The sequence below is a fragment of the Venturia canescens genome, chromosome 2 (assembly GCF_019457755.1).
Source record: "Venturia canescens isolate UGA chromosome 2, ASM1945775v1, whole genome shotgun sequence".
NCBI classification, from domain to species: Eukaryota; Metazoa; Arthropoda; class Insecta; order Hymenoptera; family Ichneumonidae; genus Venturia; species Venturia canescens.
In genome coordinates, this window is record NC_057422.1 from 5,090,549 (window position 1) to 5,109,398 (window position 18,850).

Here is an 18,850-nt window from a genome sequence, read left to right on the forward strand (position 1 = left end):
GTGAAGAAACTGCTTATAATCGATCTCTTTTGAAAAATCAGATCTTCGCGGCAGACACGAACGACGAATTTTTGACGAGCACCGGAGTGGATCGTAATACCATGTTTCCAGATCCTGTGATCACCGTTGACGAGTCCGTTCTGGTGAAACCATCAAAAATCCACAAATTGAAGAAACCACCTTCTACGATTAACAAAACGTGTGTAGATGATCCACAAAGTTTTCCCTGTGCTAATGAGTGTTCAAGTTTATCGAGGAATCTCTTAAGGGATGGCTCGCCAACGCGAGGAACACTTGCGAGAACTTTTATACCTAAGCATCATACGAATGCTGAGAGAGTGCGAAGCTCTTCGACCCAATCGGACGATAATCGTATAGCTGCTTCAACTTCAATCACTGATGTACCTCTAATTGTTCCTCCTTCGACGCCTGTCGAAGATCCGCGTGATTCAGAAACCGAACGTGGCCGTCAGCCATCACGTTTCTCATGTATTCCCTTCAGATTTCGCAATGCTTCAAAAAATCAAAATCCCCGTTCGGGAACGAGATCGCAAAGCGTCGATTCAAAAAGAAACGAGGCATCTAGCGATGCAGTGGGTGTACACAAGACGAGTGAGAACACGGTTTCACCAAGGGAATCAAAAAAATCTAGTAAAACGGAAGGGATTGAAATGAATAGAAGTCCAGTATCTTCAGGTCCATTCACCTCTGGGAGGACGAAAAAATCTGGAAAATTAGAAAATTCAACAAAAGTCCGATCCGCTGCTCGAGAATCGAAAGCAACTCGTACGAGCGATAAGCATGGTTCACCTTCGAGAATATCATCGGAAACTACGAGGCAATCCGAAGCAGTTAAAAAAAAATCAACGAACGAAGGCGATTCATTGGCTCCGAAAAAACTGAAGAGTTCCAAAGGCAAATTATTCGACCAGCGTTCGCTAGAATCGGATCGCTCGAAAGGCAAAAGCTCGTTAGGAAATGAACGAGCTGGTCCGAGCAATCGTCCCCAAAAATCTGCAAATCTTAAGCCTTGTACGGAAGATAAATTGTCGTTGAACAATTATGCGTCCAACAGCAACAGATTAGAAATTGTTGGTACCGTGAAATTTCTTAATGACGCGAAGAAAATACCTCAAAATAGTTCAACGAAGGAAAATACGAAGAAAACGAAGCTTCAACAGAGATCTCGGTCAGATCCACGAGAAACAAGAAACAATAGTAAGGAAAAAAGTCTTTAACAAAGTAAAAACATTTTGTAATTTTCTAGATTGTGATTTTTGTGTTTGGTGATAAGTGTACGTCCCCAAATTCTGTCAGATAAAAAAGTTTTGTTGGAAATTCAAGAAATTACATTATTTGTATGAACATATGTATTTTTTTAACTCAAGTTTTTTCCACGATGTTGTATTTGCTATTTAGTAATAAACCATATTTTAGTATCTTAAAAATGTGTCAGTGACAATTCGAATTGAAGTCTTGTTTATTCAACAGAGAGAAAAATGTTTCGTTTTAGCTTTTTTTTTTAAATGATTTATTCGAATTCCATTTGATCTCTTGGGAGCTTACAGAGTTTAAAATTCTCTTCGAATCGCAAGGAATTGTAAAATTCATATTTTGAACGATCGGACTTTGATCGGACTTTGAGGAAAAAATAAGAGGCGAATGCACATGGAAAAGAAAAAATCATTTGCCATATTTTAGTTACATATTCAAGTTGCACACACGCGTAGACTGATTCACGTCTACGTTTAGAATGCAATGTGACAAATCGGACTTTTATCAATGTCCACGAAATTTTTATGAGCGATCCCCCAACCCACACCTCGTTGAATATTATTAAAAATTCTCGTAACTTTTCCACGAGCATCGTGAATCGTCTAGAGATGAAAAGAACAAAAATACCATTCGCTCCTCTTTTTATATACACTTTGTTCGTATTTCAGTCAATTTATTACATTGCTCGTTCGCACCCATTACACATCATTATTCATTAAATTTGTTTTATTTTACTTTATTTAACCACTCGTGTTTATCTTTGTCGCTCTCGTTATCTTTCTTTCTTCTTTCTTTCACGGTCGTACCAAACGTTGAACATTTAAACTAATTAATTACAAATAATAAAAATAAAAAGCCTCTTGCAAGATTTTTTGTCGTTCTAAACGTTCAGCTATTAATCTCGTTTTATATATATATTTATATATAAAATACATGATCGAGGCTCGTACGGGGGAGGGGGGACCATTATTATACTATACGTTCGTAGTTACACATTATCGGCTGCTTCATAATACTGACCCAGCCCTCTTCAGCATTTTAATCGCTCTTTCACTTTAAATAATTCCAAAAGTCCATTTTTTTCCTTGCAACTTCTACGTCTTGTCATATGCCTACTATAATACAGAAATCTCAGTTCAGTTTTCTTAGACGCTTGAACCTACAGTTGTCAGAAAAAAAGTAATAATGATAAAAAAAAGAAAAAAAAAACAACTAATGTACACACAAGATTTTTCGTGTAACATTGTAAATGAGATACAGGCGTTTATGTACACGTATGTATATTAGATATTCCGACGTATCAACTTATCGTTTATGTATAAAGTTACTGTTCTCTCGGAGGGGGATATCGTGGTAAACAATATTCGTGTAAATGCAATTCAATCCCGACCATCGAAGTACAAGACGTCCGTTAATGTAAAAAAAAAAAAAAAAAAATAAAATAAAACAGATTGGTTTTCACAATAACGCAAGAAATTTAAAGTCAGAAATTTGCGTTTTACATACAATATTACGTTTGACGACTTGCATTTTCTTTTTCAAACTCTTGCGTTAGTCAGCCCAAAGTTATTTGTCATTGGTGCTCAAACTTTTAATGGAAGGATCTGTTTAGTGTGAAAGTCGAGACAAGTCTCCCTACCAGCATTTTTTTTCTTTCACTGTTGCGTGCACTCTCCGCTTTCTTTACAAAAAGGCACAAATAAATGAGGAAAGGGGACACGAAAAAAGATGACGAAGAAGCACGATTGTGTTGGAAAATAGGCAATATTTAGATATAAAACTGCTTTCTGCCAACAAACGATTTTTTCTTCACGATTCACCAAACACGCAGATTTTGAGTCTGAACTGACGTAAACCAGAGTGTTTATAGATTTTTTCAGTGATATGAAACGTTTCTTCTCTGTTTCTTCTAATAATGAGCTTGCTCGTCATCACTTTTTTTTCTTTCTTTCTTTTATGCATGTGCGTATGTTAACGTCGTATTATTTTACAAACTTTTGTTTTTCTCCATCAACCATTAATGATTATTTTTCATAATTAAAATCGAGAAAGACAATAGCTATAAGCGACGAGATTGCAACATGTTGTGAAGAGTAAACCGATCGTTTTCCAAACGCGAATACATTTAATACAAAATTTTTGTTTGTCTAAAGCCTAGATTTTCGATGACTTATGAAAGAAAATGTAGTCGATATAATAATTAAAATAATAATAATAATAATAATAGCAATAATAATAATGGTAATAATCATGGTTACAATCAACTATAACGTCCATAAAGTATTTTCTTCGCCACTTTTTTGTACACGTTTTACTAAACACATTTTTTTCCGCATCTTGTTGAGAAAATAAATATTAATATTAAATCTGAAATATTATCTCGTTCGTTATCACTGTTCTGCATCACTTCTACATGGGTCTTTGTTTCGTTTTCTTCTTTCATTCATATTTATTTTTTGTTTTGTTTTTCAATGACACTAATTATTATAGTTCGTATTAATTACAATCTAAATTGGCAATGGTTTTTTGCCTAGTAAGTTTATAGGCCTCATTTTATATACGGAACATTACGACTGCGTCCTCTTTTGCAACATCATCAGTATAATATTTTATTTTCTGTGCATTGGCTGTTTTTTCTCCTGGTATTACTTTTACACACATCCACAATATTGAAATTTTTGGACAATAGTAACTTTTTTCTTTTCGTTCCTTGTTGAGTTTTATTTTTTTTTTCAATTGTTCGCGTCCCTCACGCACACACTTTACACTATAATTCGAAATATGGGTGCTGATCGGTGCTCGTAAAGTTTTGAAAAGCTTATTTAGAGGCCTGTTTCAAGAGGTCACCTGTGAGTACTGTTACTCTGATCGTTCATGTCGTACAGAACCTGGGCGATTGTCCTCGACGATTCTACATTGCTTAGTGCCACTCCTGCCAAATGAGGCTCGTATGCTCGAAGGTGTCTGCAATTTTAAACAGAAAAATTCGAAATTTGAAATAAAATTTAAAGTGGTTTCAATTCTCCCAGCTTTCATTCGTGTGTGAAAAATATTTTCCATTCCAACTTATTTTGTACCTTCTTCCGTGCGCAGAGTATATGACTAGGTTTCTAAGAATGAGAGCCGCTGTCAGACGAATACTTTTAGTCACTGGACCTTCGTTGTCATCCTGTAAAAAGAGAATCCGAGTATATCAAAATTCATCCAATTTATGATGACGGAACAACGAACTGTTACTTGTATAATTATTTTTCAAATACAATGATAACACTCTCACAACATTCATAGCATCATATGGTAATATTAGATGTCCATGGGCACGATCAAAAGTCTATCAGTTTAATGAACGTGCGTATTTGAAACGCAGTTCGAATGGACATTCGCGATTCAATTCATAAGCGATAAAAAAAAAACTTTCGTACGAGAATACTAGAACGAATTTTTTCATCGTGTCCACGCCGATTGGTCTGAAACGCTCAGTTTCGATAATCCGTGCACTAACGGCACATCGAATTTGTCTTTACAAAAGTGGAAAGAAAAAGTTAAAAATGTGGATCAGCGATCTTGCAATTTGTTGAGGTACAAATCAATTGAATGTGGCATGCCAAGAATTCAAGAGTATTTACAATTGGAGAGATGAAAATTACAAAATTTATGTATATCAAATAATCAAATATTGATGTTTTCATTCGATGTTCGTGCGTCCATATTCGATACCCATAAGTGTTGTCATAATTGAAAAACCACACATATTCATGAGATAGAAAGAGCGGGAAAAAGTAAGCGTTAGCGAAATGGGAATTCATGCTGGAAAGCTGGTAGTGATTGAGAAATTGTGATGAAGAAGTGTCGAAAAAAATGGAACTAATGCGGTGTGAGAATGAGGTGTTCAAGCGAAAATAAAAAAAAAAGGTAGCGTTCGCGTGGCTCGCAACAGCCCTGTATGGTTGTTGGCACCTTTCGGAATTTCTGAACTCTTGTTTACCTGTTCTGGCGGAGGGTTTTGCCCAGGTCTTGGGGAAGAAGAGCTTGAGATGGCTGCAGCGGGCTTGGTTGGCCTCTGCTGCTTCGCCAGGAGAACAAGAAATTTGGTTTAGTTTTTACAGTAAAGATGTTGAAGTTTAAATAGAAATTGCAGGCACAAATAGCCAAATAGCTTTTCCGGGATTTTTAAGGGTGCTTAAGATATATTCATATATTTATATATAATTTTATACATTGAAAAATCCTTAACCAGAATCCTCCTGGGAAACTATCGGAATTGGCCACCTTACCCTTTTAATCCCACCTAACTATTCGCATATCTAATATTTCGAAGACAGAACTAGTCTATTTTTTTCTTTGCAGATGTTAGTTTATGTTATATAGTCATGTTTCAATGTTACTACGTATCTCGCTGTCACCGATCGTCAGTCGAGAGGATTTCAATCCACATACAAAAAAAAGGAGAACCAAAAACGACATCGAATTTAAATCTGAATAATAGCTTAAAATTTTGTAAAAAACTTACCATCAATTCTTTTGGATTAACAAATTCGAGGGCGTGCCTTTTTATGGCATGAAACGCTGCGTTCGGTGCGTAACCAGGATGATGGGGAGTCGGTGGGGTTGACGTTGAGATTTCCGTTTTCCCACTCGCGGTCAACTGTTTTCGCCTCAGTGTCATACTCTAAAACGAAATAAGTGTATGAATAATTATAAAATATCGTGAAATAATTCATTCACTTTTTTCAGCGTTACGGAATACTCGATATTATTTTATTTTATTATTCGGTACAAACTGTGAATGGTACCTCTGAGTTGCAGTGCCTATCGTACAAATGCGTCATAAGAGAAAATTTTCGTCGCTTAAGTCCGTCGCAACTAGCCCAAAGACACAAGATTTCTTCTCCATTCGTTGGACAATGTGCTTCGCATACGTGCAGATAAACTTCGTGTGCCGTTTTGAATTGTCTTGAAATATAAAGGAACACATTTTATAAAAGAAACAATGTCAAGAGATTTCGACATTTTCAGTTGAATCGGAATAATCCGTAAATGCGATAAGAAAAACAGTGATTTGAATAATACCTCAAGCATCCTCGCCACTCGCAGAGGAAGGCATTGGGATCGATTTTAATGGTGATGGTCTTATTCTCCGACGTTTGTTGACTCGTTGAAGGTTTGGATTCGGGTTCCGTTGACGTTGACGAGCTGACGGTTTTGACAATTTTTACTGCTTGTTTAACGGGGAGACCGTGCGTCGATGCGGCTTGATGCGGTGTCGTAGGTCTTGTGGGTGGCGGTGTGGATGCGGGCGTGGGCGTTACGACGCGAGAAGGTAAGCTCGTCGTAACAGGACACTGTTGCGCGATTGCAGGAATCGTGACGGTCATTGCATTCGGAGTACTTTGTGCTACCGAACTGTTGACTATTATGGAAGCTTGGGGAATAGTCGCTGAGGTTGCAACGAGAGGGGGTGGTATATTGGCAAGTGCCGAACTTTGCAACAAAGGCCGAGGAACTTGAGTAACAACGACTTGTTGTCCTTGTGGCGTCATGGCAACCATTTTTTGGGTGTTCTGGGTGGGTGCCGATTGAGGCTGAAGTATAATTATCGTTTTAGCACCAGTTCCCTGTTGTTGGGTAGTCTGGGCTACGAGAACCGTTTGCGCTTGACCCTGTACGAGTGCAGTTTGTGACTGTGCCAGTACGTAATTTTGTCCGGGCACACCACCCGAAACAACGTATTGAATTTGTCCGCTAGGGCTCTGCTGAAGAAGAACTTGTGGCTGTGAACCGTGCGTTCTGCCCTTGAGTTGGGTGGCCGGAATGATAATCTGATTGTTCGATTGTATGGCTTGTTGAACGACAATTTGCCTCGAGCCCGTGACTATCAGTTGTTGTTGAGGTTGTTGCTGATGTTGTTGATGTTGAATCATTTGATTGATGAACGTTCGAGGTTCTTCCTTTACGACTACTGGCTCTTCTTTGATCGGTGCTGGTGGTGGTGCCAGAGGTGGTGGTGGATCCTCGAGGTCGGTTTCGTCTTCTATGCAATCAGCTGCCAATGCGGCGTATAAATTTGCCGCGGTGGATGATACAGTTGCCTTATCGTCGTCCGGATCTTCTGATTTTATACTCGATACCGTAGACTCAATTGTTGTGGAGTCTGCCGCCGGATCCGGTGACGTTGTACCGTTCGAGTACTTCGGTTTTTTCGCGTCAACTTCGTCGCTTGCCTCGCTCGTTCTTCTCTTCATTCCCCGTGGCGCCTCGATCAATGCATCTTCCGACACCTCCGGTTGTATTACGTTTATACCATCGACATCGTTTTTTATTTTCGCATCTGTCGGGGATTCTTTCAGCACCTTTTTTATATGATTTTCTACGAGATCCATACCCTCCTCGTGTATCGAACTTTTTCCCAATACACCGTTCATTATCGGCTCTTTATCAACTTTTCTCTCTAACAAATCAGCGAGCATCATACTCTGCAGTGGTTTATCTTTTGAACCGATGCTCGATGAATCCTTCGACGAACCATCATCTTGCGCGTCCATATCCAAACTATTCGGCGCGCCGTTTAATAATATACCTTCGAAACTCGTCAATGAATTCTCTTCTTCGGCCCCGACACCTGAACAATCTCGACTACCACCTATACCGCTGCTCGATGCTAACGAATTGTTCGTTGAATCCGAATCCTCTGCCAGGGGTGTTGATATTACCCGTTGATTGTTTTTGTTCGATGCCAATATTGCTTGTGGTGGACGACACACCTTTGGACTTGTGGATATGTGATTATCAGTCATGGTCGAGACTACCATCGTTGAAGTTATTGTTTGACTGTTGTTCTCAGTATCGCTCACTTCAGTCTGTTAACAAACCAGAATCATTGAACATTCGAAATAGTAAACTGGCAAATTCTCTCGTAATCTTATGGTACATGACGAAGATTCCAAAAGCGATCATAGTATTGTTCATAGTATGTTTCATTGGCGAAATTCTTCTGAATAAATTTGCGGTTTCTAGATTTTTAGATGGACAATTTATAAATACTTCGATCAAAGACGAATTTCTGAAGATTCTAGTCGAACCGTTCCATTATAACTTTGAAATAAAATTGAAGATATCGATGAAGTAAAATAAACATTAGAAAATTACGGACCTTGTCACAGTTGTTAGTCACGATGACCTTGGCTCCATTGAGCCTTTGTATCTTTCTGGCAGGAATAGTTGCGATTGCAGGCTTTTGCGATTTCGAATTGACAGGAGCTTTGATTAGAATCGGGGCCGGTGTTGCTCCTGGCGCGGCGGGTTGTACGACTCCGGTTAACTGTTGTTGAAGTAACCTTTGCTGTTGTTGACGTTGAGCAACCTACAGAAAAATAAACCAAGTTATTTATTCAATTCCGTAACTTTGAGTTCTGGAAACCCTTGAAGATGCTGAGACACAATTATGAAGAATATTGATAATCGTCAAATTCTCATGCAAATTATTAGTATCGATCGTATTATCATCAGTGCCTGTACTGAAAAACATCAAAAAACAATATTTTGTTAATATAACCCTGAGAAATGGGGATGTTCCTCGACTCTGTTTGGGTCGAGATCGATACATCCTTGAGGAAACGGATAAGTGTAAGGGATAAGTTTTCCGGGAGCAGGTATACGAAAAATAAAAACTTGTCGAGGGACACGACGTAATAATAAAGCTGACGAATAGAATATATACACAAGCAGAAAGAAAAATGAAAAAATGACGATAGGACGTGAAGCTAAATGAATTTTTGTGAGGTGAAACAAGTGGAATTTGCTCTAAAAACAAAAATAAAAATTCTTGAAAACCGTCAAATTCGAGTATACAAAAGTGCAGGGCGCGCGCAACCATTTTTTTTTTTATATATTTGGCGTCGAGCCGCTGTCACTTCTCTTGATACATTTTTGGAATGGAAAACATGACTCAAGTTACGTAGTAAAGGTGGCTGATTGTTTCCCAAAATACTTGAAATTCTCATCTTGAAAAATCATTAATCGTCATTGCTTGGTGAAAAACTCCATGCCCACACGGAATAGGTATGTTTTGTTTTACTTCAATACGCACACACTCTCTCACACGCAAACACACACGGTACACATTTTTGATTATATTTCCTTGCAAGTAGACAATTTTGATCCATACGATAAATCCAGGATTTCCAATATTATGAATCCCTGGAGAGCATCCACAGAGACGTATGAATTTTAGTAATACGAATAATCGAGAAAAATTGTCTTCGTGTTATCGTACGACAACAATACCTGGTTGGTGGTTATTAGCTGGTTGGCACTGATGCTGGATGCGATGCTAGCAGTAGTGTTTGTTACGCAGGCAGTAGGGGCAGACACACAAGTCGCAGCGGCGCTGGGCATGCAGTCGCCGCTGACCGTTACCTTCGTAGCCAGCAGGCTTTTTATTATTGAACTTGAGGTCGCTCCTATTCGATTGTCTTCTTTGGCCACTACTTGGATTTGTGGGTTCTGCTGTTGAGGTTGATGATGCTGTTGTTGTTGTTGTTGTTGTGGTTGTTGTTGCTGCTGGTGCATTTGCGAGCCACTGGCTAGCAACGCTTGACTTAGGTGCGGGTGCGTCACGGACACCTGATCCACATCAATCACAAACAATGCTCAACGATTCTAGCGAAATACTATTTACGATAACGATACGAGAAAAAAATCAAACTATATCTAAGCTGCGAGCCCACTCCAGAATTTATGTCCTACCTAATTCATCGTGACAATTGTTCTCATTACGTGATCTATATATATATACATATGATTTTTCTATTCCGAACAAATAAAAATGATTACTAGCAGCAACGCAAAACTAGGAAACTTCGATTGAACTCCTCCTCATACTCAATAATCCACCACCACAACCACCACCATGGGAAACAGAAAGACGTGTGATAGAAGACAACATCAAAGTCATTGCGGCGAGTGAGAAACACAAACGTACAGAAGGCAGAATAGTGAATGGATCATTTGATGTAACGTATAAATGTGATATGAGGTAAAGATAAAGAAGAAGAGTAAAACAGATATAAGGAGCCGTAAAGATAGGTAGAGGCCAGGAGACACGAGTCTCTTTTGGATCGAGCGTCAACGTTGATGCGCCATGGTCCGTTAATTATCAGACTGATAGCTATTCTTTTTAATTTTTTTTTTTTTTAAATGAATTTGATCGTTGCATGCTTCCAAAATAATGTGTTACATCATTCTTATTTTTGTTTCGTTTATGACAGAAGGTCGATTTTGTGTTAAAAGAGATGAAGTTATAATCAAAATAATGAATAATAATAATAGAAGGCGTTCGTAAAACAAAAAGCAAAGCTTTCCGGGTGAGAGTAAAGATAAAAAGTATTACGACCATGATTTAAGAACCAAGGGCATGAACGAATGACGTACAGAGAACTAGGACTCGGACCCACCTGACTTTTAGAGTCAACCTTGGTGACTGGATTCTGGGGTTGAGTCGGAGCGTTTGAGGATGGTTTCGGCGGGGCTGACAACTGGGCCTTCAATATGGGTGACGCGGGTGCTTGGATTCTTGGGTTTACGGACATATTGGAATTATCGGAATGCGTGCTATCGCCAACGGGACTTATTGGTTTGACTGTACGCTGTTGAACGTGATGCACCTTTACTGGAGTTGTGTTAATCGATGGTATCGTTACGGTATTCGTTCCAACCGCGTTTTGGCTCGGATGCGTCGTCGATGGGGGGCTCACTCGTACTCGAATACCCTCGTAGTACTGCACACCTGTTGTTTCACCTTTCAATGGATTCGGCCCGATGCTATTACCAAACACGCTTCTGCAAATTCAAAAACAAAAATTTGTTGCATTTTCTTGCGATTAATTCCATCATTTCTTATTACATGGACAAATCTGAGACATGCGTTATAAAAAAAGGCTCCAAATAGAGGAAAAAAAACTATCGAAAAAATAATTCTTGAAAAATGAGCCTTACATCGAGCGTAATCAAAAATTAACGTGTATTTTCTTTTCATTCCTGTTTTTTTCCTTACCTCACGACCTTTGGAAAATGCAGGGGAGCGATAACACCTCGTCTTCCAATTTTTGTGCAACAGCCGAGATACTTTTTGTACAATTCTTCCTGTTCGATGCGGATGTTTGCCGAGGGCTCGAATGTAGCTCTCAGCCAACCGAGGGCGAATTGTTCGTTTTCCTGAATAACTTGCTGATGAGCGTGTATCGGATGGTGTACAGGCGTTGTTACTTCTGTTGTTTCTAAAAATAAATAAACCGTTATTATTCATCCTGTTGATTGTAACGATGAAATGTGTACCCCCCCAGCGAAGTAGCCAATGTGGATTATGTTATGAAACTCGAAATGATCTATTATTCTGCAGAACTTACTGTGCGCCGTAACTTTTGTAGCTGGCGTGGCAGGAGTACTCGGCCGCGAAGGTACTGGACTGACTGCGGTCGGCGTCGGAGGTATAGGAATCGGTGGGGAAGGAACGGAAATGGGTTGAGCCGGAGTTGGGACCGGGGTTGGGGTTGGTGTCCGCGTTGGTGTGACCGGTACTGGTGCTGGTGCTGCAGCAGCCGGAGTCGGAAGTCCTGTCGTCGATGGGGGTGCAGGAGTCAAAGTTGACACCGTCTCAACTACCCTCATTAGGATGCAAGCTTTAGGGCCGTAACTCTGGGCTTCGACGGTTACGAGAGCAACTAACGTGTCGATGGCCCCTCGGACTCGGGCAACGCTGGTACAGGGCCTTTCGCCCAAAGATGTAAGGGCGTACAAACACTCGAGGGTATACACGAGAAGAGCGATATCACTCAGGGCCAAAAACCTGTAATCAAAGTAGAGAAAAAATGCATTTTTTAATGTTTATTCAATAAAAATATTTGACGTCTGAAAAGTCGTTGACGACGGATTGAATGAATAAATAAAAAAAAAGTTAAATATAGTATGATATTCTGATCCATACAGCCGGCATGTTCTCTAGTCATTTCTCCGATGAAAACTTATTATTACAAACGAGAAAAATAGTTAAATTATCCTCCGGAAGTATTTTTTGTAAAAGAAATTCCTTCGTAATCGTCTATGTGCTAGGAGTGAAAGTAGTTTTGTGTACTGTCAATTAGAAATGTAATGTACAGCAAGTCAACTAGCAGTTAATGAAAAACAAAATGATTGGGAATGTTTACCTGCATATGAGTTCGTAAACTTCGTCTTCGAGACCAAAAGTAATGATCTCCTCGTTGCTGTCCTGTTGGCTGACTTTGTTGAGGATCTCGAGGCAGGATATAACGATAAACCTATCCTGCGAACTGACGCCTTTTGCAACACACGATAATACCGCATCCGTTATTCTCTCTCCGGCTTCCTTGAGAATAATTTCATTGGCAATATTGCCAAGTATGTCGAAGCCGAGTTGATGCAAATTGCTCCATCTCGCTCGGGTGCAAAGCAATACGAATCTTAGGAAGCATCGATTTCTCCCGAGAACTGCAGCGTTTTCGGGCGTAAAACTGAGATTTCGAAGGATTGAAGCTATTTGAAGAACTCGTTGTCCGTATGGATCTTGAGTGCCTAAGGTTCTACCGACGCAAAATAAATCTTTGTCGTCTTCTTCAAATTTTATCGAATTTTGATTCTGATCGGTCGGATTATCGTCCTCGAGAGACAAAGTTGGTTCGAGTCGCAAACAATCCATGGGTGGCTGAAAAATAAATCGTTTCTTTCAACAGAATTTCTAAGAGGCATTCTCCATTTTTATTTTTCATGAGTCTTTACTATTTCCGCGAAAAAGAAAATTGTGATAGAAACTTCAGGGTCGAAAAATGTTCTGATCACCAAAACTTCAAACGATGCTTCTAGTTGTGAATACATTTCTAAACTCTTCTTATATGGCTTAAATCTTATCGAAGGATATGTTTCGGGAACACCGTGTGTCCGGCTTCATAAGGCGAAATCAAAATTGTCTCATATCTTGCTCGCAATGGAAATAGTCTCAGGGGACAATAACGTGAGTATTTCTCATGAACCGGATATCGGTAATTTTCAGATCGATGATTAAGAATATGAAAATGGTCTCACCACATCGACTTCCATAAGCACCGGTTCAACATCCTGACTAACATTGCTCGTTGTTTTGTTAGGTTTTTCTTTTTCCAATATTTTTCTACGAGAAAACGTGTTGAGATTACTCGTTGGTTTTTTCATGAATATCCTCTCGTCAGTGAGATCGATAACGTCCTGTGAGTCGAGAACATCTGACCAAAACGAGTTTATCGAGTAATTTCGTACTCGGGAGTAGACTTCGATGAACAATTGGCGGGTACCCGGTGAATCGAATACGCCGGCATGTGCCAGAAGTATGTTCACGAGCCTCGGATATTTGTCGAGACGCAATGTGTGCTTTCCCTCGTTCGATAATAGAGTACAAACGTTGATCGCGAAGTCCTGTTCGTTTGGCAACGGTGAGAGCAACGAGAGCGCCAGCTTGTCGTAATTTGATGGTTTGTAAAGATTCGCCGAGAGACCATTGTAATCCCGCAAAGATTCTGTAAAAACAAAAAATAAACAACGTATGATTATAAAAACTGAAAGCTTGAATTTATTCATTCAGACGAAAATTCGGAAGACTCCTGTCAAAATGCAAAAGAAGTTGCAATCTATTCGTATCGTCACGATTCACGTGTAGGTTTGAGTGGACGATAGATAATTCATAAAAGACACAAGAGAGCACGTGGTAACAAAGCGGGGAAAGCTCATATGCGAAGCTTCTTTGCAATGTTCTGAGACAAGTTCACCTTGACTCTCGAGCCACGCATTTATATTGGCGCAAGTTATTTCAAGGTCTGTTTCCAGGCTCGTCCTGCGAAGAGATTGTTGTCTTGGAGTATTAGAATTAAACCTGACACTATTTTAATCAAACGAACGGATAAAAACGGTAAATTAGATTTAAGAAGTCTGTAAATACGTACGAAGTGATAAAGAATAGACAGGAGACGTGAATTTGAATACCAACGTGGAGGGATTCGACTAGAAATGAAAAACTCCGAAGCATTATTCTTCGCAGCACATGATTCGATGAACTCGTAATTACTTATCGTTAATTACGATGATCGAGGAACAATAAACGAGGAATAGCGAGTAAGTAAGAGAATCTCTCCCGCGAGCGCTACAAGGCAAGGTCGTTCGCGACATCGTACCGAATGAATGAACTCTCTCCTGCCTCCTCCTCTCTTCTCTCTTTCTCTCAGTGTTCGTTCATCTCGCTCGTTCGCACGTGGTCTATATACTACTATATACTCGATCTCTCAGTGAATACTTGTCGCCCGGTAGGGCGTAAGGAGGGGATAGAACGTGTAGATCCGCGCCGGTCCTCGTGGATCGCCAGGTCCTATCGGTCGGACCGCGTGTTCCCCGCCATATAGTACATAGTAAACGCTCTACGCACACATCAGCCTTCCAACGACTTCTTTCAAGGTAACCTCTCCTCGGTTCTCCGTCGAGTCTCTTTGTATATATAGACACGAAACGCGAGAGACTCGCGCTCCGAGTGCAACGATACGAAGGACGTCGAAGTTACCTCGATGCGGCGTTCGATGTTGAGGCAGGTCGCGATAACGTCGATCGAGGCGACATCCTCATTCGACAATCTCCGCTCATCTATGTAAACAAACTCACCAATTTCACACTCTGACATATCCCTTGCTCGCTTCTTATTCTCACTCGCAATCGGGACTCTCCCCCAACGTCCAATCCCATGTATGCACTTCGATCTCTTATCTCGATTTATCTTTTCATTTCACTATCTCAACGATGTGCCGAATCTCATTTTCAAATGGTACCGATTCGTTATTATATTAATTGGCAGAAAAATCCTACCGAAAATCGAAAAGCTGCCAACTTTTTTCAGCTTCGGACTGATCTCTCGAGTCTCGAAAACGCATTCGAGGTATCATCATTTCTTTTGCATTCAATCGCTATTTACTTTTAAAGTAGGAACCGAATCAGCGATCTTCAGTGCCAAGTAGGGACTCGACTCCGAAATTTTTTCTCAACATTTCTTATTTTACATGATAAAATAATACAATGGAGGGAGAACATCAATCAGCGACTCATTTGACAGAAAAATGAAAATCTAATGTCCAAATAGCAGTGGAATTTTCGCTTCCTCTCATCCGCCCATTTATCATCATTTTTCTCTTTCGTTTTTCTCGTATTGGAAACGAACTCCATCAGTGCTTCACGCACTCCAGGATTTAGAAGTGATGATAAAATTTATTCTAAAGCTTTGTATAAAATCGTGTCGAAGCCATTTTTCGTAGACCAGGACTTTTGTTTAACGCCTTTCGGTAAGTTTTTTCACGAATTCATTGATGAGACATTATTATTATTTAAAAAATTAATGAAAAGTCGTGGCCGGAAGAATTTATATACAATTTTAGGCGAAACTGTGTTATGACAGGTAAATTTTTAGTGCGTCAATCAACAGCGTAATCGGCAATCGGCACGAGGAAAATGAAGGAAAAATAATGAATGAAGTATAAAAATAAAGATGTAAAAATAATCGGAATCGGAGATGATTTGTCCCGGCATTCGAGCTGATGGGGCATTTTGCCAAATAGCCAAGTCCGTCGCGCGTATAAAGATCATCATCTCGTTGAGTATAGTGTGAAAAGAAAGAAAAAAGGAGCGAGTACATAATGCTTTCCGGGACTCTTTGATCGCGTTTCGTCGCAGAGTGAGCTAATGCTCGAACAGCGAATTCTTAAATACACAAAGCGAAAGATGGCTAAAAACCTTTCTGAGAATATTATATTCGAAGGGTGATTCCGGCGGAGGTAAAAAATATTTGTCGAGACGATCAAAGCAGCTACGTTCTTCGCTCGGCCGACGAGAAATGAAATGCAGATAAATAGAAGTAAAAAAAATATGTAGATGAGAAAAATAACAAGGATCAGAGTTCAGAAGTTTAGCGGCGCAGAGTCAACTCATCGATGGAGTTTCTGTGGCGTGAAAACGGACGAATAGAACTTGCGAATTGGTGAGCTTCACCGGAACTTGAAACAGTTGTCTTGGAAAAGTAATACGCAAGCGCTGGACCGGGGTTGCCGCTTCTCGCAATTCTGCTTCTCTACCGGTGTGAGGTTTGCCTTGTATTTGTGATGGTAATAATATTGAGTAAATGTGGGAGTCAACCTCGGCCAGAAACCATTATAGGAGGGTATAACTCTTGCTGTCTCTTTCTATATTCCCCGTACAAACGCTTATTGATCATGGCTCTCTCGGCGTAGCCTACCGCATCAGCTTCGTTTCGTCTTTATCGCCCTCGTTCCCGACAGTTCTTCGTCCTTGCTGCTGCTGCTGCTTTTTTTTTCTTTCCATTGTGTTCAACTTCATCTTTCTTTTCATCACTTTTCCATCCTCTCGTTTCTGTCCTTATTTACTAGTATTCCGATTTACCTTCACAATTAACGAATCACTCTTCGGTCTGAAAACTCACTTTTTCAGGTATTTTTACAGAATTACCCACGCAAATCTCAACTTTACGACTCATTTGTGCTGTAAATTCAGGCTTTTCAACATCTTGCAAGTTCTGACTGAGATCGAGCTAAAATCCTCGTAGATTTGTCTACAATTTTTATAAACGACAGTTTTAATGTCGATTGAAACTAAAAGTATTGAAATTTCAGAACGGATTTGACGAGCCAGCAAGAAATGAAAATGAAATTCGACTGAATCGATCAATTTTTTATGGAATCTTTCGAAAATTAGAGAGAAATCAATAGCGGAGAAAGACTAGCATGCGAGACCAGCGACGTGAAATTGTACGAGATATTTAGTTGGAGAATAATCGCTGTTTGATTTCGCAGTGAGGTAATATTGGTTGATTGTTGAGGTTGCCCGTCGATTGAGCCGCCGTTGACAAATCTCCGTGGGGGGTCGTTCCGTGTAACAATTGTATTTCGTTTAGCACCCTCTCTAGACTTTCGTTTCCGGTGTGCCTGCACATTCGACCTGGCGCTGTTGCTGGTGGAACAAGCCAAGCTAGAGAGGACTCGGAGCCGCGCAAGCGCCACGATTATAGACCGAGAAACGTGTATTTTAACCCGAGACTCGGGCGTCTACGGAGCCCGAGGTGAGGTGCTATCATCGCGTCTCGTTTTTCTTTGTATCTATATATTTCGTTGACGGTTTAACGCCTCGTTTATTCCGCTCACAAGAGAAATTCGACGTGCAAGGGGAGCCGATGACAAAGACGAGCAATTGAATATCACGACGCTCCAGAGATCTTCGATACTTGGAAAAAGAATGGAAAAAATTAATTTTCACTTTTTATTAATTTCATGTGGAAAATATATTCGGTTAGAATTTTAGATGATGATTCGAAGATCTAAAAATGCTGTACGCGGAGCTAATACACTGTTTTCGGGGTTGTTTGCTTAAAATTTGAATTGCCAGTTCGAAAAATAAAGTTCCAAAAGAGGGTCATGATACTAAATTCCCAAAGCTGGCAAGAAAAATTACGTTTTTTTTCACGACTCGTCATATCGTTGGCCTCGAATAATAATCGACTGTGAGTAACCGATCATCGAATGATTTCATGAAAATTTTTGTGCCCAAAAGAACTGCATTCTTCAAAATGTAGCTTCGGCAAAATTCAGATGCGATCAATCATTCGATCGTTTAACGAAGCCCTTGCGATCGAGAATAATCGAGATGTCGGATCCGTCAGAAAAACAATCATTTTCGACACCAGAACGACGTTGGAAATATTCTTCGATCTCAGCAGAAAGAAAGTTCGTCCGTTCAATCTTCCTTCGTTTTTTGATTCAGCACTTTTCTCTCGTCGTCGGCCGAGATAAAGGCGATTCACCAGTTGCGTGAATGCGAGAGCAGAAACAGCTGAATAGCGAGTTCCAATCATTTCTCGGGGGCGCTCGATGTCACGAGGAAGCGGAAGGACACACCTTATCCTCCGAGGAACGGAGAATGCGACCAAGTGTTTTTCATACTCGAAAAACTCAAGTATGACGGAAAGAATGGGCAGCAGGGTTTTCACGAAGTTGCCGATGTGCCGATGCTCTTGAAGAGTTCAAAATCATGCCAAGGCCCCTCCTCGAATTGCACTCCCATTTTAACCGAGTGTTTTCATTAACACAAACCTGCAACATTGTGTTGATGGTAGTTGTAAGTGAGAGGAACCGAGTGCAGTGCTCTTGCCGACCATTTCCGGTGTCGAGAGTCCTCATCCTCGTCGTCAGCCTGTTGACCATCCTCGCCAAGAAAATGTACTTTCTCGTACCTATCGAGATACCTGTGAAAATGTTGAACAATTTAATTAGAAACTTTGTCAGAATGAATGGAAAAAATGAACTGCAACGATCCATTGAAAAAATTGTTTCAAGCCATTTTAGAAGTATTTTTTCTCAACTCATTAATGGAATTACAGCCTGATAAATTGACAAACCCTATTACAACGTTCTCAAAATTTTCTTTTTCCTTCCCAATTCTTTTAGTTCCCGCGATAGTTCACAATATTTACAATAATCGTACAAACTACTCA

General features: G+C 40.0%; 1 protein-coding gene across 14 annotated transcripts in view; it reads right to left on the reverse strand.

Moving 5' to 3' along the window:
• Positions 1-1,914: 1,914 nt before the first annotated feature.
• Bap170 (Brahma associated protein 170kD) overlaps positions 1,915-18,850 on the reverse strand; it is a 39,868-nt gene continuing 22,932 nt past the window's right edge. For 7 of the 14 annotated variants that reach the window (XM_043411662.1, XM_043411659.1, XM_043411658.1 and 4 more), the window contains exons 5-18: positions 18,450-18,601; positions 13,369-13,835; positions 12,477-12,991; positions 11,679-12,118; positions 11,327-11,549; positions 10,728-11,112; positions 9,559-9,897; positions 8,426-8,635; positions 6,346-8,132; positions 6,069-6,228; positions 5,786-5,944; positions 5,261-5,341; positions 4,353-4,444; positions 1,915-4,239 (exon numbers count right to left, since the gene is read on the reverse strand). In XM_043411662.1, the coding sequence (XP_043267597.1) occupies positions 4,119-4,239; positions 4,353-4,444; positions 5,261-5,341; positions 5,786-5,944; positions 6,069-6,228; positions 6,346-8,132; positions 8,426-8,635; positions 9,559-9,897; positions 10,728-11,112; positions 11,327-11,549; positions 11,679-12,118; positions 12,477-12,991; positions 13,369-13,835; positions 18,450-18,601 (5,131 nt within the window). In that variant the 3' untranslated portion in view covers positions 1,915-4,118. The remainder of the gene's footprint in view (positions 4,240-4,352; positions 4,445-5,260; positions 5,342-5,785; positions 5,945-6,068; positions 6,229-6,345; positions 8,133-8,425; positions 8,636-9,558; positions 9,898-10,727; positions 11,113-11,326; positions 11,550-11,678; positions 12,119-12,476; positions 12,992-13,368; positions 13,836-18,449; positions 18,602-18,850) is intronic. The other 7 variants (XM_043411667.1, XM_043411666.1, XM_043411663.1 and 4 more) reach the window with 7 other exon arrangements.